Source organism: Cupressus sempervirens, chromosome 11 (assembly GCF_028749045.1).
Source record: "Cupressus sempervirens isolate cs-2001-9-10 chromosome 11, ASM2874904v1, whole genome shotgun sequence".
Lineage (NCBI taxonomy): Eukaryota > Viridiplantae > Streptophyta > Pinopsida > Cupressales > Cupressaceae > Cupressus > Cupressus sempervirens.
In genome coordinates this window covers 322,182,040-322,206,496 of record NC_143128.1, presented here as the reverse complement: position 1 = coordinate 322,206,496, position 24,457 = coordinate 322,182,040, and the positions used below count along the sequence as shown (strand labels likewise).

The following is a 24,457-nucleotide window of genomic DNA, read 5'->3' as shown; positions in this document are numbered from 1 at the left end:
GGTCATGCATATTCGTTGATAACTAGTGCTCAAATAAGACAAATTCTTGGTACAATGCATTTTGCTGTCTCTTTTTCAACTGATTTCTTTATTTCTGAAATAATACATCCTCATTTTGATAACAATGGCCCATCAACAGCTAGTCAGTCGTTGATATAACTATTATAATGTTATACGCAGGATGCAAATGGCCATTGGTATTGCTGCAATGATGCACATGTTTCTTCCGCAACTATACAGGCTGTGTTATCGGAAAAAGTATATATTTTGTTCTTTCTTCGGAGCAATTTAAGACCAAAACGAGGAAAGGAAACAGTGTTATGTAATGCAACAGACGCCACAAATTCAGATGGAAATGTCGAAGATGTTTCCTGTAAACAAAGTTTATCTTCAATATCTAATTCTTTTGTTGGAAGGCATTCTTCAAGAGACATTCCAGCTGGTGGTGCCTCAAAAGTGCATCACAAATCACAAATGAAGTCTGTAAATCTGGAGTGTGCTGGTTCTCAACTTGGGAGGAATGGTTCTGCAGAGAATGGTTATGACACTTCTAAGATTGATGTTACTAGAATGGGCAAAGAATGTGAAACTGAAACATCTGTAAGGAAACCATCTGAGAGGAGTTACCCGGATGTTTCTTTTTCTAGTAAAAAGGAGGAACAAGTGATGTATAGACAAAATCCTGAATCCAATGGTTGGTCTACTAATGGAAAGCAATTGCTGTCCTCACCATCTCCTGTCAACAGGGTTCCAGAGTGCTGTTTTGAAACAAGCAAGGAAAGTTGCACGAATGGTAGTACAAATGGAAACACGGCAAAACCTTTTCCCTCTGGTAAGATTATCAGGAAAGCGAATGGTTACTTGCCCTCAGAAACATTACAAGAGACTAGAAATCATACAGTTTCCAATGGTAAAAATCAAGTGGTTGGGTATGATTCCACAAGTCATGTGGGGAAAAATATTCAAATTTTTTTGCCTAATGGAGGGGAGAATGCTATGGAAGAAAGACTTTTAAAGAGACGAAGAGGAGAACCTGAAAACATGAATGCATTGAATGGCCATACTCAACAGGATGACTGTGTGTTAAAACACAATGCTGTATCTAAATTGGAAAATGAACCAAACGGGGCCGAACATGTTTCCAAGCTTGACGAGTTCAAAGAAATGTAAGAAAAACTTGCTTTCAATGTTTTCTTCTCTATGTTCTGTTTGTTTTTTTCCCTCTGGATTTTTGTTTGGGAACACATCTTCTTGGCTGCCCTATTTAATGGAAAACAGTCTTTTTATTTTTAGTATTTTATGTGTTGTTTTCTTGTATGCTGTGGCTTTCCTGCAAGCTAGATAAACGTTGTTTCTAGCCATAATCTGGATTAATTTAGTAAATTCTTGCTGATTTTCTCTTTTTCATTACTTGAGGTTACAAACTCTTTTCTGATGTTTTTTCTGTTTGTATTTCCACCTCATCTTGAATCTAATGCTTTTTGAGTTTGGATTGAATCATTTAAGTTTTTCAGTTTTTTCAGAATTTGCATCTTTTTTGCTATTTTAGTTATAATGCTTCCAATAGTAGTTGCATTTCAAGCAACACATGCATAATATGCAGCGAAGAAATTCATTTGTTTGGTCACGAATAAAATATGCATTTTCAAGAAATATGACTGAGATAGAATAGTTTTGGTGTTGTTCTAAACAAATTAATTACACTTTCAGTTCAGCAAAGCTTTTTGGCCCTATCTGTACATGTATCTGGGGATGGCACGAAACATAGCTACATTTAAGCATATAAGATTTGACTACATCGTTAGACTACTTAGAACAATTGCCATTTTACCATTCTCTTCACAATATGATGAAAAATCAGTTATATGCTGCAATAAACTTGAAATTATTTCTCTTCAGCAGGTCATATCTATGGATATATCTATTCTTAGAAAATTTCCTACCAATATACATAGTTTACAAGAAGTTTCGTCAGGAATTAGTGGCAAGAAAAACAGCCTGGTGAAAAATGTCAGCATCCAAATTTACTGCAGAAACATTTATTTAATTCACTAGCGGCTTCACATTAGTGTGACTGTACACAATCTTCACATGAATTAGTTCAACCACCACCAAAATCTTTATTACTTACCATTTCATCATACCAAATTTCTGTTTCAGTAAGATATTTTACTAATGATTTCATTATTGAAAAAGCTTTACAGTTTGAGGCAAGAGCCTACAACACAATGGTAAATTGTGAGCCTCTTATCGAAGAGGTCTTGGGTTCGAATCTGCCTGTGCTTAGTTAAATAATAATTAATGATAATACATAATAATTAATCTTGGCTTTGGCCTCTTACCGATCAAAAAAAGAAAAGAAAAGAAAAAGCTTTACAGTTTGCACATTCAATGTGCTTCAATATATTCATTGGGTCAACACAGTGCCACATTTAAGGATAGTCAGAAGCCCAGATTTAGCAGTTCTAAACTCAGTGACAATATTTGTGAACACAACAATGAACTCATGAAAGCATTTCACAGTGTGATTCTAATCTGGCTTAGTGCAGAAGAAGCTGGAATATACATATCATGACAATTCAAAATATGGGCTGACAATCTGGGGACATCCTACATGTGGACAAAATACATGTATGGATGTCCTTAGGGTAGCTACATATTTTTCGAACAACTAAGGAAACTTGAGGATTTTTTCTCTTTTTTTTTTTGAGAGACTACCAAGGGGGCATTTATCCTACTTCATATTTGGACTAAAGATGTTCAATACATATCCCAAGGATGTCTACTGAAGTTGTTGATTCGGGTTTGTCGGTTTAGGCAATTTTTTTTTACCATCTGGGTTCATGGGTGGGTTCGTGGGTATATATATACACAAAAAAAAAAGAGAAATGTGCATAATTGTAAAACTAACTTACTAAGTCATTTCATAGTATGAATATATTAGAAAAAATAGATTGTTAATGTTTTTAAGTTCACCTTTTTGGCCCCACAAGCCGTGGGTCTTGCAGGGTCCGATGCAGTAATAAAATGGAGTTAGTGAACATCTTCTGATTTTAATGATGTGTGTCCCGGACACAATATTTGGAGGTGTCAAATTCACATGAAACTTTGAGCATTAGTCCTAATGCTCAGATGAGAGATACTCTTAAGAAATACAATGCTTATTACCTACTATTTGTCAAGGGAACTTGGGATACTACAAACTATCCTTGCGTTGCTTAAGCCTGATTGATAAAGATTTAAATGGATTATAAAATGCGTCTGTATTTGTTTCTATGCTACATTTACGTGATGGATTCAATTTTAGCAACCATCTTCATCTGACCTTAATGATGTGTTTTGGATACAATCTTTGGAGGTGTCAAAGTCACATGAAACTTTGAGCATTAGTCCTAATGCGCAGGTGAGAGATACTCTTAAGAAATGCAATGCTTATTACCTACAATTTGTCAAGGGAACTTGGGATACTACAAACTATCCTGGCGTTGCTTAGGCCTGATTCACAGAGATTCAAATGGATTATAAAATGCATCTCCAGTTGCTTCTATGCTACATGTACACGATGGATTCAAGTCTCCAAGTGCGAAGAATATAGAGAATGATGTTGACCTCTTGGTTGGTTATAGTTTACATAATTGACAAAGGATTGAAGAGTAAGAAATCTTCGTTAGTACTAATCACAATTACCTGCAAATGTCAATAGCAAGAGGAGATAGCATTCTAAGGGAAACAATGTGATACTAGAGATGGAAATTGAAGGAACCTCTAATGCTACCCTATTAAAGAGCCTTTTGAGAAAATTAGCCTTAACTTTTTATTTGGAAGAAGGAAGCAGATTACTTAAGAAGGATGTTGATTAGCATTTTCTCTAGAATAGTGAGATAAGTATTATTTCTTGAATACCATTTTTGTTTTTGCAATTAATCTCTTATTTTCTTATTTTTATTAAGCTTTTAATGTCTTTGGTATTAATGTGGCTGTTTTTGATGATGTGTCTCCTTGCATTGATATCACTACAAGATGGCAAGATCATAGCTTTGATACCACATTATAGTGGTATTAGAGCTATGATCTTGCCATCCAGTGGGGTAAAGGCGAGTTGGTCAATCTTTGTATTCAACAGAAAGAAATGTAATAATATACTTGGATAATATTCAAAGATATGGACAAGCTAATAAACAAAAATAATAACAATAATCTCTATAAGAAATTATGTCTCCCTCACATTGAAAGTTATAAAAAGGAAGAACATTTAATTCAAAAAAATTATCATCATATAGATCATCGAATAAATTGTCAATTACAACAATGATAGATTCAAATAAACCATTTTTGACGTGAATCAATCATACATTCATCAATCCGAATAGCATATAACCAATCAAAGTTGAACCAATCATAACATGAAATCAATTTATCTTCGACTCTTGGTTGTATTATTGACTTAAAACTTGATAGTTGATGAAATATCCCAAACCGGATATTTACTTGATTTTTCCTCAAAATATATTCAGATCTAAACATATGCAGAAGTATTACAAAACACAATAGAAACCAGCAGAAACTCCAACAAATATTAAGTCATTCTTTCTCAAAATGATACTTAGGATTCAAGCATATAAAAATGCATTACAGACTCACAATATAAAACCAGAAAAACTCTCATAAAACTCCTTAAAATGTTATTGTATTATACAACAGCAATATAATAACTAGTACTCGAAATCCAACCTTAAACACATAATTTACAATAAGATTGAAACACTCAGAGAAGAACCTGTCCGCGCTTAGTAGACACCTGAAATGACGTCTCCACGGACAATGGGTTTGTGTCCACTGTCTGTCGGCACGAGGGGCTACGTCCTCACACTGGCTGAAAGCTGAAGCTTTCAGTTACTCTCCCAAGAGAGAAACTAAAATCTGAAGAATAAAATCCTCAATGAGCAATAGGTAGATATTTTCAACACCTGGATCCCAGACCTTGTTGTCATAACTAGCCGATATGATAAGGTAGAAATGTATCCATAAACTATGAATAACCCAGAAGATGGTGACAACCCGACCTAAATAGATGATGTAAGAAACAAACCGCTCAAAAAATGAAAAGACCACCTTGAACGCATCAAATACCATACTGTTGTCATCAATCTGGAGAACCTCCGAGTACATAGGGACTATGAATAAGGATGAAGCTGAGAAACTATTCCTTGAGATTGAAACGTAACTCATATCAATACTACACCAAAATTTATCCGAACGCTGATGCATGTAATCCAGCCAACTCTTGTATGAGGTGAAGTTGGAAGCCATATTTGGACTGATCCAATGACAAGTGACTGTAGTCAAATCATTACTCCCATCCTATGACCTAGATTCATTGCTAGGAATTGTACCAGGGTTCCATATTCTGAAATCAAAATTATCTTCTTCAAGACAATCAAAAGGAGTTCCCTCGTGTATCACAAAAAGGGGATTATTGGAAGTCCAATCAGCAACAACTTCAAGCAAGGGGTTGTTTAGAAATTGAATGTGATTTGAAGTTCTGATAATTGATCATTTGGGGCAGCTATCCAAGTCACACGTCTGCTGAATGCTATCAAGTGAATTAATGACTTCTTAGAAAAACTCTTGCTTCGCTTTACCCTCATGTTCTCGAGAGTGATTCGTTACCTTGATTTGACTTTTTGGTTCCTGAAGAGAAAATTGAGTTTCATCCAATGCCCAACAAGCATACTTAAGCTCCCTGTTGAACTTCTTAATCTCATTCTTTTCTCTATCTAACTGATCAACATGTATTTCAGCAATCTTAAGAATATAATCCCCGTCGGACAACAAATTTAAATAATTTGATTTCCTAGCTTCGAGTGCTGTTTTGACCACCTGCAAATCAGCAACAAGCCAAACTCCTTCCATTTCCCTTTGAAACTTCCTGTAAAGATCTTTAACCATCTTGTGAGTGCTGTCATAATGTACGAAAGATGCCACAATAATGTCTTAACTAACCTTTAGTTGATTCTTTAAGGTGTGCATTTCATTATTGTCTTGTTGAAGCGATTCATCGTCTTGTAGTGTCATCTCAGACTGTTCCTCTAAATTGATGTCATGGGCCTCAGAAATATATCGTTCATCATTCGAAGATTCCAACCTGCAGTTTCCGAGTGTGCAACCGATCTCATCAACCTTCTTGTCAAAGCTAACCTCTAAATCTCCAACGTAGAAACTTGCACTTTGTGTAACATCTATGTGATCGCAAGAAGGCTGCGAATCAGTGGTAGTTGACTGTTCTTCCTTGAAGACCGTAAATTCTTCATACACACCTTTGTGCTGATCTTTTGCAGGGGGATTTTGAACCAATTCCAAATACTTTCTTTTTGCCATATCAGTCTTATTTTGGTACTCTAGATGTAAATCCATGTAATAATTGAATGATAAATCATTCTAAATTCGAGTACGAAGTTCTTTATACTCTCCATAAATGTCGAGTATTTCCGCTTTTATATCGGATTTGGAATTTTGAGTTAATTGCTCTTGTAGCTTCATAGTACCTTTCCTGATTTTATCCAAATCTTTTTCCCATTGTAGAATGTTGTTATCTTGCTACTGTAAGTCTAACAAATGGCTACATTCTACCCTAGAATTGCCTTGATGTTCCTTAATCTCTAAGTTTTGTAGACTGGCATTGGGTTATTTATTTTTGCAACAATATTTGAATAATTAGGAACTTGTCAATAAGAAACTGCCAGTAGACTCAATTCCACAGTGTAATCTGTTCTATTCTTCGTAATATGAATTCTACAACTTAGAGTCACAATGACATTTATGGAATCCCGACACTTAGTGACCACCCAAAATTACTTCATGGGCTTTTGAATGCTGAATGTCTTCAGAAGTTGGGTAGATATAATCTTACTCAGAGTATTCGAAATTCAAATTTGAATGCTTCAAATTCAGTCAAATGTCGGAGAAATTGTGGAGTTCCAAATGCTAGCAAATCTGAATCATCAGATGCTACAACATCGACCTTACCAACTTTGCATAAAGTTGCCATTCTACCTCTGCTTTAGAAGGAGCCTGAAGTATGGTTATTCCTATGAGGGCTAGAAGTAACTTGCAATCCTCATAATGTTTTTTGGCAACCTTAACTGTTTTTGATTATTTTCTCATCTGGTTGCTTGCAAAGATACCCCAGCAGACCCTACCTCAGAAATGACTGTAACCATCTTTTTTCCCATCCATGAAAAGATGCTTTTCACTCATGTTCACTATTTCTATAGTGACATCCTTCGTATTATGTGATTGATAAAAAACTTTTCCATTTGGAGTTCGAACTACACTTCCCTGTCTGCCAGTAATCTCTGCAGCACTTATTTTCCAATGACAGTTACCTATTTAGACTGTCTGTCTGTAGTTCTGCATTGCTCCATGATTCTATTGTAGCCATCCTGTATATTGGATATTAGCAATAATTGTTATATTGACATCTGGAGATGACTTAGGGAATCTTATGTAAATGTAACAACTTCTTCCGGCAACAAAGAATCTGATGCTGCTTTCAATGCTTCCAAAAGAAAACATTCTGCTCTATTTGGTTCGAATTGATAACTGAACAATATTGTTGTGGGTGTGGTAGCTTTGCCTGAATTGCAGATAAGATGATGAACCATCTTATGCAGAAGACTAGAGTAGACCATCCAAATGATTTCTCCCGTTAATAAATTTGCATCCCGTAATTTTTGGAAGTTCCAAGTGTAACACCTAGCAAACCTCACAGTAATGAGATTATTCCTCCTACATATAATGATAGACATGCAACAAAAAACAGGGGCTCTGTGTGGTAAGCATACAATATGAATTCCGCTGGTATTTTCATATATAAATAAGCCTTCGATGGAAGCTTAGATAAAATTTATTTCCCAACACTACTGTTTCAAGGATTGGCAATTCCAACCAAGAATGTGTTACTTTCAGCATGGTGTTAATTGCACACTATTATTTTCTCCTGTATTCCGAGCAACATAATGCAACAATGGTGTCATCTGCAGCTGACTGAGATTTCATGCAACTTGCAGAAGTTGTCACGTGCCTTCCCCTATGTGCCCATGTTGGAAGAAAGAAACTACCATTGCCTTTGGGAAGTTTTATCACAGACCTGCATTGGAATAACAGGTTGTCTGCTCCCAATGCATCCTTGCTCCTTCTGTGATAATCTTGTTATTTTTTCTATTGTATTATTGATGGTCTAAGAACTTTGGTGATTCACGGAGATGGCAAACATTACTGTTTAGAAACTTACACAAACTGCAAATAAACCTCTCAACGTGGTTCTCACTAGCCTTTACAAGTGTCATGAACAAACATATCTGTGAGTATGTGGAAGGTTAACAGTGACAATGTAACTGGTGCCTGAGTTGGAGTTAAAAAACAAAAAACTATAGACGTCTCTGCATTTGCCGTTAGGGACGATATTTTATTCTTTTGGTTTCAAAACAATTGACGTTACTCACACGTAAACTGAGCCCTCTAACTTCCGTGATTCCTCAATATATTTTGATCAACTTTCTCTGTGAAATAGTGTATCTGCTCAATTGCTCTTCGTTATCCAATCATGGAACAATGGGAAAGAATCATTGGTCATCGGCTCTTGGAGTGTTTGGAATGACACTTTCAAATCCCTTTCGATGCAGGTTGCTTACAGTTGGGTTAATTTAGACGTCGTAATAGGGACTCATGGAATACCTCCAACTCAGGAGTGTCAATGTGCCCACAATTCTACTTGGGTGTCGTTGAATCAAGCCGTAAAGGTTTTGTTCAACTTTTGCAGTAAGAAGAGATGGAAGAAGTATCTTTGTCTGAACATCATCAATAAGCTGAAGTCCTGATGTCAAAAGGACTACAGTTCAAATATGTGAATGTTAACTCTCCCTTCAAAGGCTAGAATATACCAAGAGAAAATCCAGAACAAGACAATAGCTCGCTGCTCTACAATTCGATTCTCAAACCAATGAATGACATTGTGTGTTGATTTCAAGAGTTAAGGTAAATAGAAACTCATGTAAAACATTTAGATTGTCACTCAATCAGTTGGCTGTGAAACTCAACTCAATATTTCCAAACATCCATGATATCACACAACATATCAGGACTCTCACTTTTGCCACCAACTCTGTAAAGTAATATTCCAGGAGCATTGTACTCTATATATTTCCCTCTGGGCTAATTAAAATCTTTACTGCAGATTTGTCTTTAACCAACCCATTTTGAAAATACGTTTTGGATAAAAAGAATCTCTCATAAATATTTTTGACTAAATTCTATAGGATGGTAGGACCCTTGGCTCTGATACCACTGAAATATCCCAAATCAGATATTGACTCGATTTTTCTTCAAAATATATTCAGAACTAAACATATGCAGAAGTATTACAAAACACAATAGAAACCAGCAGAAACTCCAACAAATATTAAGGCGTTCTTTCTCAAAGTGATACTCAGGATTCAAGCATATAAAAGTGCATTACAGACCCACAATATAAAACCAAAAAAATTATTATAAAACTCCTTAAAACAATGTTATTGCATTAGACAACAGCAATACAATAATCCGTACTCGAAATCCAATCTTAAACACATAATTTACAGTCAGATTGGAACACTTAGAGAAGAACCTATAAGTGCTTACGAGACACCTAAAATGACATCCCCACGGACAATGGGTTTGTGTCCATTGTCTGCCGGCATGAGGGGCCATGTCCTCACACTGGCTGAAAGCTAAAGCTTTCCGATTACTCTTCCAAGAGAGAAACTGAAATCTAAATAATAAATCAAGCATGCCAAGTGAATGTCTCATCCCTTTTTATCTTCACAGCTATGACTCTTCGACTCCCTTTCTGGCCTTTTGTCTTATCTCTCTTAGTCTTTTTGTAGCTCACTTTATAATATTGAATTGACGTTTTATAATTTGAGTCCACACTCTCCAAGTCAATTTTAATATTATACAAATATATCTTTTAACTTTTCTAATGTCCCAAAAAGGGGACATTACAGTTGAGCAAAACTCTATAACAAGAGCTAAGGGTCTATTGAGATCTAATGATTCAAATGAAAATAGTAATTGCTTGAGGACAAGCAATTTCGAGAGGGTAGGACTATAATATTCCCACTAATAATAAAATCTAATATTGATATTCTTATTTATAAAAAGGATTTATATGTAATAACTAATTGATTATTAGATAAATAAAATAAATTTATACATTAGATATACTGTGATAATTTAATAATGGTTCAATAAAATAGATAATTACCAATATATATAATCAAAGATAGATTACATCTCGATATAAATAATTGATATATCATACATATAATAATCAAGTAATAAATATTCATATAAATCAAAATCAATTAATTATCATTATTGATTAAATAAAAAATAATAAAAATAAAGCAGAAAACATAAATAAATGACCATAAAACAAACCCACTAATAAAGGAACATCGTCATAATAATGAGTCACGACCCATTTCCTGTTAAAAAAGGAAATATATATATATTTAATTCAGAACAAACTAGACAATATGGATGACATTAAAAAAAGAAAAGTAGTGAATGATAATGAATAAGGGTCCGCTTGGTTGCTGGAATAGGAATAGGAAATTAGGAATATGTTTTCTACTTTCAATTTGGTGTGCCGATTAGAATAGGGAATAGGAATACATATTCCCATTTTGCCCCTAATAAAAGAAGAATATAAATCCTACGTGGGAAGTAGGTGTATTAATAAAGCTTGGAAAAGCAAAAATCCGAATAATAGGGAACCAAACATGGAAGGAATTTAACGTTGCAACTGTAAATTAAAGAACATTTAAAAGTTATTACTTGTCCGAAGCTAACCCTAATACCAAGGACATTACAAATACCTGGAACACTATTCATTCATATATTATCATTGAAGATCTGACAACTGATTTGACTGTGCAGATCGCACAGACCTTATCATTCGCAAAATGCTGAAGGCCTAAGATTTATATTGCTACTTCTAGGCATGATCGGCATCCCTTCTTGAAATGATTGTGTTAACCTTAACTAATCTTAATTTAGCCTACTTACATATTCAATACCTTGTTTGGGCGCCGATTATGAGAAAGCATTATGGGTGAACCTAGATAGGGTCATGTGCCTTCCAGGGACATGCCCTTTGGGTATGGTATTTATGTAGGGTGTGGTTGTAGTTAAAGGACACACAAAGAATATCAAGTCTGCTCCTTTAAGCAAGTCTGCCCTATTCGAACACTTCCAGAAATAAAGGATTTCAGAATAATAATTTCATTATTGACATCTCTTATACAAGTCTGAATAAAGATAATCTTCACCAAGCATTGGAGAAGGTATTATTTCTGTTTGATCACACAGAATTTGCAGAAACTTTACACAATGTTATGGCTGCTAACATTACATTTATGAACTTAACCTTGTCACAACACTCGTACCCTAAAGTCTAACCATACATGAGTTAACTACATAAAGCTTGCGAAGAGACTCAAAACAATTTTTCCAGCTTCCTTGACCCAACACAATACCAAATTTTGCACGGGCACACTGATACTGATATGGTATCTGATATTGTTGCACCTAATTTTCAAAACTCTCTGAGAAGCGTGTGGCTAATTTTCAGGACCAATTAATATGGATACAAGATTAGTAAACAGAGGTATATTTGCCTACATATGAATACAAAAATGTCATTCTCAACATTCTGAACTCCAAAATATCGAAATTTTGAACATCATAGAAGTAATACGTGATTATTGCTGCACTGTCTCAAAATATTCATAGATATGATTTTATCATCAAAATAATCGCATCCACAGTATTGCATGCTACCAGCAACATTGTCTTTATTCCTCCCGAAGCCGTAATTCTGTATTGTCAGGTCTCCTTGGAGAATCGTGATAATTGCATTGGGTACACCAGCTAACTTAAGTCCTAGAGTCTGATGATGATGCAGTAAGCGAATTAATGTATCTGTGCATTTATGGATACATTAATGTCACTCATCTCATGCTGCACATTCCGAAGCTTACAGGACCTTTCTTGCAGTTGACAAAGGACTATGATAAGAGGTAAAGAGTGGAACTGATATACAGGTTGTCAATTTTATTCGCTGCCAGCTTTTTATGCTTAACAGGATGGTGTAGTCTGCTTAATATGTTCGAGGTGTTATATATCTTTTAGACACCACACAACCAGTATCAGTAGTCCTTTTGGCCTTTGCGATGTGCTTGATTGCATAAAAACATTATGGAATTATGATTTATCATTTTGTTATCAGTGCTTCTCTAAATGGAAGTTTGATAGCCTGGCAGCTTTTAAACTAACCAATTGTATTCAGAATATGAAGTCTTATCACTTCTGCTCTGCTCTATGTTTTGTGTTCAGATCTAGTTGGAGATTTATGTACAGCCAACATGTGTGTCAAGTGAGAGAATATAAAGAGCCATCTAATGAGTGCCTTCTTCAAAGGTGACGAGTTTATGATAGTGCTAGTATAGTGGTGCAGGGAAACTACAAGGGTTGCTGTCCCTACGGGCAGAAAGCAATGGATTAACATTAATAGATCCTGTTGAGATTGTAGCTTCTACTCATGGATCTTGAAAACAGTTAGAACCATTTTGTACTATGAAAACATAACTTGCTAGACCTTCTTATGCATCTTATGATGGAAAAAAAGTGAAATACCGTGGAAGATGGTTGGAGGGTCTGGGACTGTGTCAATAGTGATCTATTATTTTGTTATTATTTTCATTAGGCATCTAATTTTGGTTGAAAGCTTTGAAGTTAGAGATGATGATTTAGTCAGGTTATAACTGGGTGTTCTCTTTGGTGATGTTTTTAAATATTTAATCGTCTTTTGAGCAATTTATAATGTTCATAATTCTGGTACATATCAATTTTTTGTATCACTAAATATATACTTAGTATTATTTATAATTTACATATGTTCCTTGTTCAGTATTTGCCAAGAAGCAAGAGAACATTTGAAGTCATGTGGCTGGTGTGATAACGTACGAGATGCCATGCGAGTGAGCAAGAGAGCACACATTGATCAGATGCCTTTGTCAAGTACTGATATTGATACCAGGTATTTGCTGAACTGGATTCTTTGTGATATACTTTGTGTTCATAATAAATATAGGTTTTGTCAGTGGCTGTGAACAAATTTAAATCATCTAATACGATGAGTGGGAGTGGATACTCTATCTTTAGAAATATTTTCCTCACCCAGCTCTTATTCTGTGGTTGCCAAAAATTTGTTAGAGGGAGTTTTTGATTGGGAGTGGGTACTCATATCTGTGGAATAGTTCATTCAATAACTGAAGGAAGGAATGGCTGACGTGATTGGTACTTGTCTCTTAAGAAATATCTTTCAAATGTCTTCTACTCATGTTGTTGGGTGTTCATTCAGTAATTGTGCACAGAAACTCAAATTGGTTAGTAGAATGGGAAATTAAAGAATAAGCTGCAGCAGATCCATGCATTTTTTTGGTGAAGAAGGCTAGTCTGATCAAGGTAGTGGGAATAAGTGATTATATAGGATGTTAGAGAGCCTCACCAAAACTGTAAGGAAGATATGAGCATTTCCAATTTGTAAGCCATTGACAATTTGGGAATAACTTTCTTCATGACATGTTTCTAGTTGATTGCTTTTGTTTACATTTAGGATGCAATTTCACAAGTATCTGTTGAATATTTTACATCAAGCAAGATCTGTTTAATTTATGTGTACTCTCTGCAGTCATTCTGAGCTTTGAGAATTTCATTAGAAAACACCTTCCAGGCTACGTCAAAGTAATTATGATTATTTCTCATCTCTGAGATAGGTTCTTGCTGCTTGGTACTAGTTACCTGTTCTCTGTGTGATCAAGAATTTCATTACAAAGTAAAACTGATGTGTCTGAGATAAGCTCTTGCTGCCTGCTTTTAGTCACAATTGATAGGTATTTCACTGTACTTGGTCGTTTTATTTTCTAGTATATATTCTCTATCTGAGTTCTGATGCACTTTGAAAGATTGGATTTATGTACTCTTGTTGGAGTGGTTCTGTGCTTTATCACAGTCATGATCGTTTTTCGAACCTTTTTTTTAATCTCTTCATTTGATAGAACTTTGAACTGTTTTGGTGTCTGTTTAACAAGACTAAATCTCTCTCTCTAGTAGTATATTTTTAGGCCAAGCATTATAATGAACTGCTTAATTTATAAATTGAAGCATTTTTTCAGCCTTGGTTACTACTTATGAGAATCATTCTGATAAATTCAAAATGAGAATCTTCATGATAAATATAAAATGAGAATCTTCATGATGAATTTCTTCCCAAGTCAAATTTAAAAAAGCCATAGATTTTAAATACTAAGTCTAAATCTGTATTTCTTAGTTTAATCAGGAGAGTTTGACATCAATTTAGATATTAATTATTATTCTACCAAATTGAATAAAAACTGTGTAATTTGAATTTGGTTGCATCACATGCACCTGACAGTAGCACATAGACAGAAATGAGCTCTGCATTAGATGGGCTAAATATTACACTCCAGATAAATTATTTCCCTAAAATGTGAAATTTAGTATCTTAAAGAAAGTTATTGAAATAGTGTTAGGCCTGGCTAATGTGATCCCTAAAAATGTCTCTTGAACTATCATTGAATTGTAAGAAAATCCACTTGTTTCTTCTACTGTTACCTGCATTACTATTAAAAATTGTAGTCATTGCATGTTGCAACAATTGCAGTTTGAATGGAAAAGACATGCATTTCAATTTATCGTTCATCATCTTAACAACAACCCTTTTTCAGTTCCATGGAAGTGTATATTTCCTGCATTAACACTTCTGGCTGGAAGGAGAAATATTATAAAGTGGTTGTCTCTTATTTGTATCTCCTCAGACATCTAGGATTTTTTGAATTAAGCCGTGTGATATAGTGTCTCATTACGAGGATCTTTTAGCAGTTGTCTGCTTTCATATTTGCCTTTTGCATTTTCTTTTGCATTTTGGGATGCTTCTTTATGGAAAATTGTCAGTTCCATTGTTATTTGAACTGTATCATTTAGACTCCTGCAGAAATTCATTAAATGATGCTCATGTATGTAATTACTGGTAAATGATTTTTACTTATTTGTTTTTATATTGATTTGAAAACTCAATGCTTGATGAATTGGAACTCTTGCTCATGGGCAGGGCTTGGAAACAGCTCTCTAGTTATGAAAAATATACCCTTCAAGTGAAAGGATTGCCATCTGTACTGTCACCTTTGCTATTCATATTCTGAGGCTTACTCTAAAATGGGCAATCAGAGAAATCTTCTGCTCTTCATCTGCTTCACTGCTGTTTTCTGAGCTATCTAATGCTTGATTCATTAATAGTAGTATATAAATCTCATTAGCAAAATCTAAATTTGCTAATGAGTTCTTTCCCTCATCCAGCTGTGTATTCCAACCTTTCAGTCTTCTGATTCAATAAGACGTACATTTTATTCAAGACAATCATGAAATCTTTTTCCAAGAATTGGCATCTCTTCTCAACAATTATTTTTACTTTGTTATTTCTCTCTAATAAAATGTTGTTTGAAAATAATATTGCCTGACGCTCTAAATGACCTAAATTTTCAAACAATGTACTCAGTCAAAGAAGAGACATGGCAGGGGCAATAGCCTTGTTTCAAGGAACAATTTGTTCAGTGGCTCTAAAATAAACCTTGAAAGAAATATTACAAGATCAAATGGTCACTTATAATTGCATGGCTTTTAATGATCATGATAAAGTGGAACTATGTTGTATCACTACTTTCAACTAAATGGTTAATGACTCAATATTGGAGCTAATAACTCCTAATTGTTATCATGGCCAGAAGTGAGAAAGTACTTTATTAGCCAGAATCTTGTAGGCCATGGAACCACCTTTAATAGCAAACTGCATGAAATGAGTTATGCCTAGTCAAAATCTATCTTTTCTTTTTATATGACAAACTTTATTTTCTGGGACTACCCTTATTACTGAAGGATATGGCCAATCTCCAAAACCCTCTTGAAAAGTGACTTATAGAGTGTTTAAGGCCTTTCTATATGAATTAAGCTAAGTTACCGGTTCATGTTTGGTTCCAAGTTCAGGTACGAAGGACCAGTTCGCCCGTGTTAAATTTAGTGGTCAGAGGTAACAGTAAACCGGAAACAGAGAGAGAAGTACAGGAACGCACCATGATTACCCTGGGAAAACCTCCTAGTAGGAGGGAAAAACCCAGCTCCAAATTAGATCATCTATTATTGCCCTTAAGAATCAAATTGCATAACTCACAGCTATTGATTAGCTGAAGATCACTGATCAATGAAGCAAATCAGTGGTATCGTCAAACAAGGATGTATCGCCAATGCATAAATAGATGTAGACCTCAGAAGAGTGATAGATCCGAAGAGATGTATGTCCAGATCTGACCTTGTGCTGCTGCCCTAGATCTTGAATTTTCTGTCACAGTCAAGCTTTGTAACCACCTTCTAATAAGTATGATTCCAGATTCCTTTATATGTACCAGGTTCTGATTTTAGATCACAGTCTTGAATCTAATTTTATGTAAAGGAGTTATGGTTGACAGCCTCACAGGAGTTATGGTCTGAGTATAGCTCACAGGTATATCACATTTGCTGCTACCTTTGAGGAAATTTCATCTCTTGCTCAGTGTATATCAGACCAGATTGCTGCTTTATAGAATATTCACTGCCTTGAATATAGATCGCAGGTATTTTGCACATCCCTTGTTTACAATATCATGCCTTGTATATATATGAAGGCATTACACATCCAATTACAAAGTTGGCCCTTCTTAGCACCAATAATTTTTTACAATTTAAATTTAACTTTGGGCCCAGCCTGTTCTATTTACACAAGGTGATATACAATGTAAATGTAATTGATTAATAAAAGGACCCAATGATCTAATCAAATCTAGCTACGATCCAAACTAGCTATAATCAACTCCCCCTCTTAGCTAGGGAGGATATTAAAAGCATCATGGACTCCTTCCATGATATTTGCCCATGGAGGATGAATCAGAAGATTATCATCATGGACCCCTTCCATGATGCCCATCATGCATACCTGTAGGGGATGGATCTACCTTGCATTGCCTGCAGAGGGTGCTCCCACCTTACATTGCCCGCAGAGCGGGTGATATAATAGGTGTATTGATGATGCTGAGACTCCCTCTCAGGGAGGGCCGTGTTCTCCACAATTCCAAATCTATCTTTGAAGTAATCAAAACTTTACTCGAGTAAGAGGCTTCGTGAGAATATCTGCTATCTTTTCCTCAGTGCTGATATAGTTCAGCTAACTGGCACCTCTTTGTACCATGTGTCGAATATAGTGATAATGATTTTCCATATGCTTTGTCTTGTCATGAAACACCGGATTGACAGACATCTTAATACAGCTTTGATTGTCACAATGAACAACTGAAGGATCCAAAGGTTGTCCAGACAACCTAGTAAGGATCTTGCAAAGCCATACTGCTTCCCTTGAAGCAACACTAGCAGCAACATATTATGCTTCAGTAGTACTCATAGAAACCGAAGACTGTTTCCTACAGGCCCATGGAATCATAGCGGATCTCAAACTGAAGCATAATCCTGTAGTGCTCCTTTTATCATTAACAGTACTTGCCCAATCTAAGTCAGAATAACCTTCCGAGGTAATAATGGAGCTGAAAGCATATCAAAACCTGTAGCCAATACTACCACACAAAGTGACAAATCTCAATCTGTGTTTGGCTGCAATGAGATGGACATGCCTCGGTTAATTAACGAACAGGTTAGGAGCATTGACTGCATAGAAAATATTCGGTCTAGTGTTAACTAGATACATCAAGGATCCGATCAACTGCCTGCACTAAGTTGGATCCAAAATAAGAATCAGCAACACATACACCCAACCTTTTCAAGTTAGTTTCCATAGGTGTTAGAGATAGGTTTGGAATCCATCATACCAGATCTTTTCAAAATATCTATTGTATGTTTTCCTTTACTCAGGATAATCTCATCAGATCTTTACTATACATCTAAACTAAGAAAGTAATGCATTAATCCTAAGTCTTTCATGTCAAATTCAGTAGATAATTCTTTCTCGCATGTAATTATTAGACTTCCATTACCAGTTAGAAACAAGTCATCCACATATAAAACCGAAATCAGTATTTCATCATTAAATATTGAGAAATAAAGATTAGGATTACCATCATTGTCACAAAATCTTAAGCTTGCCAAATATTTGTTAATTCTTTCATACCCTGTTTGAGGGACCTGTTTGAGTCCATAAAGAGCTTTCTTTAATTTGGATACATAAAATTCCCTTTCATGGATCTCACAATCTTCTGGCTGCTCATTGTAAACTTCTTCCTCAATGACACCATTGAGAAAAGCAATCTTTACATCCATTACGTGTAACTTCCAACCTTTAGCTGCAGTAATGGCTATAATAGATCTAATAGGAGTATATCTAGCTACAGGTGCAAATGTTTCCTCATAATCTATGCCTTTTTTTTGAGAAAAACATGAGCTACAAATCTAACTTCATATTTCTCAATACTACCATCAGCAAAATGTTTAATCTTAAATAACCATTTAGAGGGTACAACAGAGTTACCTTTGGGTCTTGGTACATTCTCCCATACATCATTCTTGATTATGGATTCATATTCTTCATCCACGGTGTGGTTCCATGCTTGCTGGTTCATGGCTTCTTTAGTGCTAGAGGTTTCAGAATCAATAAGATTGTACATCGATGCATTGTAGTTGGAGAACTTTTGAGGTTTCCTAATCTCTCTAAAGGTGCCTTTGGGAGCTGCAAAATTAACAACTTGCTAAATGGTGTTCGTCACCCAAAGTTGTCTTTTCTTGCTCATTGCAATGTCTCTTGGTCCATCAGTAGGATGCATAGGTTCAATGTACTCTGATGGTTCCGAGGGTCCTGCATACTCTCTTTGAAACTCAACATCATGGTCAATATCTGTATCTTGATTATCATTGACATCATTTTCATACTCTATTAGTGGACCATTAGATTTCTTTAATGCAACATTCTCTTCAAAAATAACATCTCTACTTTACCTCAATGTATTAATGTCCTGGAATGTAAATTCTGAATGCTTTGGAATTTTCATTGTAATGCACAAGTATACCTTTCTTACTTGAAGGTTCCATTTTGGTTCTCTTCTCCTTGGGAATGTGAATGTAAACTGGGCTCCCGAAGATTCTCAAATTGCCAATGTTTGGTTTGGTTCCTGTGAAGTCATATCTTTTAAGACACTATGAGGGCACCTGTTCTGAATATAGACAATAGTCCTAGCTACTTCAACCCATAGAAACATTTGTAGGTTTTGATCATGAATCATTTTCTTTGCTGCCTCTAGGAGATGCAATACACATAGGACCACATAAATTAGACTGAACAAAGCTAGTTTCTCCTTAGCTCTCGATTCACTTCTATGAAAAGAGCCTTTTGTATTTTTTCATATGGCACAACCTTTAGATACATCATTATGAACATGATTTAGTTTAGGCATACCTTTAACAATTTTCCAAGGATAGGAAGAGCCCGACAGTAAAGATCTCCAAGTCTTTTATGCCACAGATGGCTAGATTCATGTGAGGCATGAATGAGAGCTTGTAGAGACTTTCAAACCTGTTAGCAATTACCTGAGCTGATTTGATGTCGGAATTCTTAGGTCATGTAAGCACCCTTCCTTCTCAAAATGAAATTTGATAATCTTTATCTTCTAGAGCAGAGACAGAGATAGAGATTAGATTTCTTTTAGTTCTTGGTACAAATAAACTAAGTTACCATATTCGCCCCTCAGCATGCAAATTCGACATTTGATTCGTAGCTAACTCAAAGTCGGTCCCGGTTCTTGTCAAATTTATCATTTGTCTGATGAATTCCCTGCGGATTCTCTTTTTCGGACCATTTAATGCAAGCATGATAAGATCCTTGTCCACCACCTCACCATCAATGGCATTTAGCTGACCTTGAGTTCTGAAATCCTCGTGAAGAATGCCATGACAGATTCACTCTTTCCCATCTTGATTTGAAGCAATTGTCTTCTCAATGTAAGTGTCTTGCTCATGTTGTTGCTCTCATACATTCCTTCCAACTGTTTGTACATTCTCAGGCTGTAGGTATCCTGGAAATGGCAGGGACAAGATGGTCTTTGATTGAATCTGTTAGGATCTTGGCCTTTAGAGCATTCTTTTTAAATTGACGAAGCTCATCTAGATCTTTAGGTACAGCTTGTTATTCTCCTTGTACAAACTCAAGCAATTCATTTATTTCAAATGCAAGAATTCACACCTTCCAAGAGTTGAAGTTTAGTGCTCCTTCCAGCCTATCTTCTACCTTTAAAATCTGTCACCATCTTGACAATAGAAGACAAAAACAAGGAGCTGGACAAATATAGTTAAATCTGATCAGTAGTTAGCATAAACCTGACTCTGATGCCATGTTAAATTTAGTGATAAGAGGTAACTGTTTACCGTACAGGGTAAAAGAGTACTTAATGCATGTAGTATAGTAAGATATAACGCAAAACAAATAGTTTATTCATATATGTAATATGCTTATTACAATTACTCCAATGATTACAATCTGATTACAATGATGATCCAAAGTCCCTTCTGGACAGTGTACATATATTTTCCCGAAGGGCTGACTCAACTGTCACGCCCCTGTTCGGATACTATTCTACCCGTCGGCTACAATATAGAAATTACCTATATCATCATCCCCCCCAAAAAGAAAAGTCATCTCCGGACGACAATTATGAAATATCTGAGACAAATTAACAAAATGGAATACATTAACTGACTAACTATAACAAGATAGATCTGTTTTTGTCACATCACATTCACATTCCTTCTATGCCTGCACCAACTGGTCTCCAAAACACGTTGCATCTGTAGTTTCTGCTAACACAATATTGTCTCGTTAGCCAAGCTAACCTTGATAGCCACCTGTGCCGTAGTCTTTGCTTCCAACTTCTGGGTATGTTGCGCCAAGTGTCGCTCTACTGCATCCAACTAGATGATCAACTCCTCCGAACTCTCTATTCATCCACCAAGACAACCTCACGTCCAACACCTACTCCAAGTGCCTCAAAGTGTAGCATCCCTCTCGAAAGGCTTGCTCCAATGCTCTCTCCACCTTTGTCTGACAGAGACTCCATGCCTGCAACAGCTCTAGGTCTCATCAACTAGTCACACTTCCCACGACTGATAATTGAATTGATTGGGGGTCTAAGGAGCATCACCCCTAGTGAGGTCGAGGGGTAGTGCTATCAAACCCACACAAAAGTCCATGGAACACACCATTTTTGTGATTTTTTTCTGATCCCATACTCTTCCTGCCAACCGCTTATGTTTTACTACTTGTTTATGTCTTTCCCTTCCCTTCGATATCATATGTTATTCATTATGGACTGTTTTGATTTGTCGTCGTCGTTTTTGTTCTTTTTATGGCTCTTGCTTCTTGAAGAGTACAACTCCTTCCTCTTGAATGCTCTGGTACGGTTTCCGAAGGGTAACTTTATTATCGTACCTCTATGATCCCTTTTATTATATTACCACAACTCCGTACGGTGTACAACCACCTGATGCAGTGCTTCTATAGTGTTGGCAGATTATATTATTGTCCTTGTGAGCTGTATGATCCTTTCTTTTGTTCTTGTGCCTGTATGCTCGTACGACACATTTGCATGTGTCCTCCTTCGTCCGTACGACCGTATTTGCTTCCACTTCCTGCTTGATTGTACTATACGGTGTGGCTGCCAGATTTGTACGTTCCTCAAGGCTGTACGACACACTTTATTGGTTCCTCACATTTGTATGTCCGTAAGATGACCACAATCCTTCAGTTGATGGCCGTACCTTTTCCTCTGCTAGCCATACGGCTTACCTGCTTCTCCTCCTGCCTTGCTTTTATGCAATACGATGTTTATCTTCTATGTATGGTGCCCCTCTCTATCCGTATGGGTCGTACGATTAAGGTTCTACAATGTCTTTTGTGATTTTAACGAAGGTTGTATAGTATGATTGTTGCTACAAGGTTCTCCTATCCGTATGACAGTACGACCCCTATTTTAGTCTTCACGGGTCGTGTAATGGTTTCTCTTTAACATTTTATTCCCCAAAAGGCCGTACAGTTCTAAGATGAATCTTTTGACTGCTGTTCTCCTGTCCACGTTCTCAGTTGGCCCTACAATACCTCTTCAAAATCTTAATTGTTCGTACGGTGAGCTTATATGCCTTTTGTGCTTTAAATGTTTTGAAGACCGTACGCTCTAAGTTCATATTTCCTCATTACGCATTTAATATTTATCTCTTTTCTTCAGCTTACATCTAAAAAATTTAATATTCTATTTTACACTTTATTTTACATATATACACCAATATTTGTTATTTTTAGACTATTTCTCAGTTGCTCATCCACGGAGGTGCATTATTTCTTTCATGGTAGATTCTTAGCTTTGACCCATTCAATGTATCAGCTACTTCCTTCCTGTCGAGCGTCTATAATTTTATTGATCTGTTTTCGCCCACTTTACAGATTTTACATGGCCTGACTCACTTTATTTTAAATTTGCCTGGTCTAATCTCGTTGGGCCTCTTATACTTCAAAACTAATTGTCTCGATTGAAATCTGTTCAACTTCAAGTGCTTGTCATGCCATGCCTTATGCCTATTCTGTATAACCTTCGTGGCCCATTGTGCTTGCAATCGTTGCTCATCAAGTTTATTCAAGTTATACAATCTCTCCCTCAAGCTTTCCATATTGCCCAGTTTTTTCTTGAAACATGGTACTGTGAATTCCGTCGGTTGCCACTCCTTGCCTTCAATAATTGTATTCTTGATTCTAGAATCTTCACTCCGTACAACTGTAGTTTTTATTATGCCCTTCCTCTTTGTTTCTTGTGCAGACCATATGATGTGTTTTCCTTGTTGTCGGCACCTTTCTACTATATCCGTGGTGTGGTGTAACCTTTTCTTTCCACGCGGTCAGTTCACCGTGTACCGTACGGTGGAATCTTTCCTTTTGCTAGGTTCGTACGGTATGTTCTTCCCTTCAGCTTCAGCCGTAACCGCCTTTCCTTCTTCCACTTCTCCATATTCCTTCGGACATTTATTTTCCTCTCCTTTCTCACCTTCGTCGACCCTTAACATATTACAGCTCAGAAAGAGCTTGTAATCCTCCATTAGCCAGTGGAAAAGGCCGTTCACCGTGTCTATGTCGTCATCATTCGACCCTCCTAATCTCAATGCTCCTTCGTCTAGTTCCATTCTCTTCTCACCTTCACCTTCACCTTCTAAGTTTGACGATGCTGCATCCTCCCCTACCATTTGTGTGTGTAGGTTGATTATGAATCTTCTGCCTTGTTCCATGGATAGGGTATTTTGATTTCAGTTATGTTTCACTTTTGCTTGTACCAACCAACTCCATCCAAGGATAGCATCATACCCTCTTTTTTTCAGTGGAATGACCACAACATCTAATAAAAATGGTTGTGTTCCAAAGGTTACTGGTTGTGCCATCAAGGTTCCCAATGGTTTGATTTCGTGTTGATCCGCTGTGAGTAACTGAAATGTAGGTGGCCATAGTATAGGTTGTCCTAACTTCTTCCATATATCTTTCGATAACACGTTCATGCTTGATCCTTCGTCCACAATTGTGTCTGTAAGTACTGTCCCCAGGATACCCATCTCAACTACTATCAGATGCCTTCTCGTCGTGAGTGCCACTAGCATTGGGTCTACTGCAGTCGTTCCACTATTGTCCTTTCCTATTTCCTTCGTTGCTTTTGGAATCGGTGTCATATTCAAAATCGCCATTCGCAACTGGGGCATTGTAAGAAGTTCGTTTAATTTTATCAAAACTTTTGTTTGCATTACCTGCCTTATCATATTTTGTTTAGCCAGGTTCCTTTTCCAGGTATTGACAATGTCTTTTACTTGCAACCTTCCTGTTTTCATTTGTCTTTCCAACTCTGTTCGTGCTTGCTTTAACCTCTCCTTTTCTTGTTTTGCATCAAGGTATTTTGCCTTCTTAGCTTGCTTACGTGTAACAGCTAGTATCTTCTCATCACATGCTTGAATACTTAGCAAATTTGCCCCCTACGTCGGGCATTTTGAATCATCGTGATCTCCCGGACCACACCATTTGCATAAAAGCTACGGCGTCTCCTTTGTGGTACAATCTCTGGCGAAGTGCCCCCAGAGGTTGCATGCACGACACTCTATCATTGGCTGTCCACTCGCATCGTACTGTATCCGACTTCGGCCTTCATTATTATTATTGTTATTATTGCCACCCCTTCCGTGTCGATTATTTTTGTGATATCCTCCCGAAGTTGCATTATTGTTTGTGTTT

General features: G+C 36.4%; 1 protein-coding gene across 2 annotated transcripts in view; it reads left to right on the top strand.

Annotated features, from left to right (window-relative positions):
- The window catches only part of UBP25 (ubiquitin-specific protease 25), a 108,780-nt gene that overhangs the window by 56,907 nt on the left and 27,416 nt on the right, over positions 1-24,457 (top strand). For both annotated transcript variants that reach the window (XR_016358409.1, XM_089808470.1), the window contains exons 6-7: positions 181-1,166; positions 13,013-13,141. Coding sequence is in view for 1 of the 2 variants with exons in the window: in XM_089808470.1 (XP_089664596.1) it covers positions 181-1,166; positions 13,013-13,141 (1,115 nt within the window). In the remaining variant the exon portion in view is untranslated. The remainder of the gene's footprint in view (positions 1-180; positions 1,167-13,012; positions 13,142-24,457) is intronic.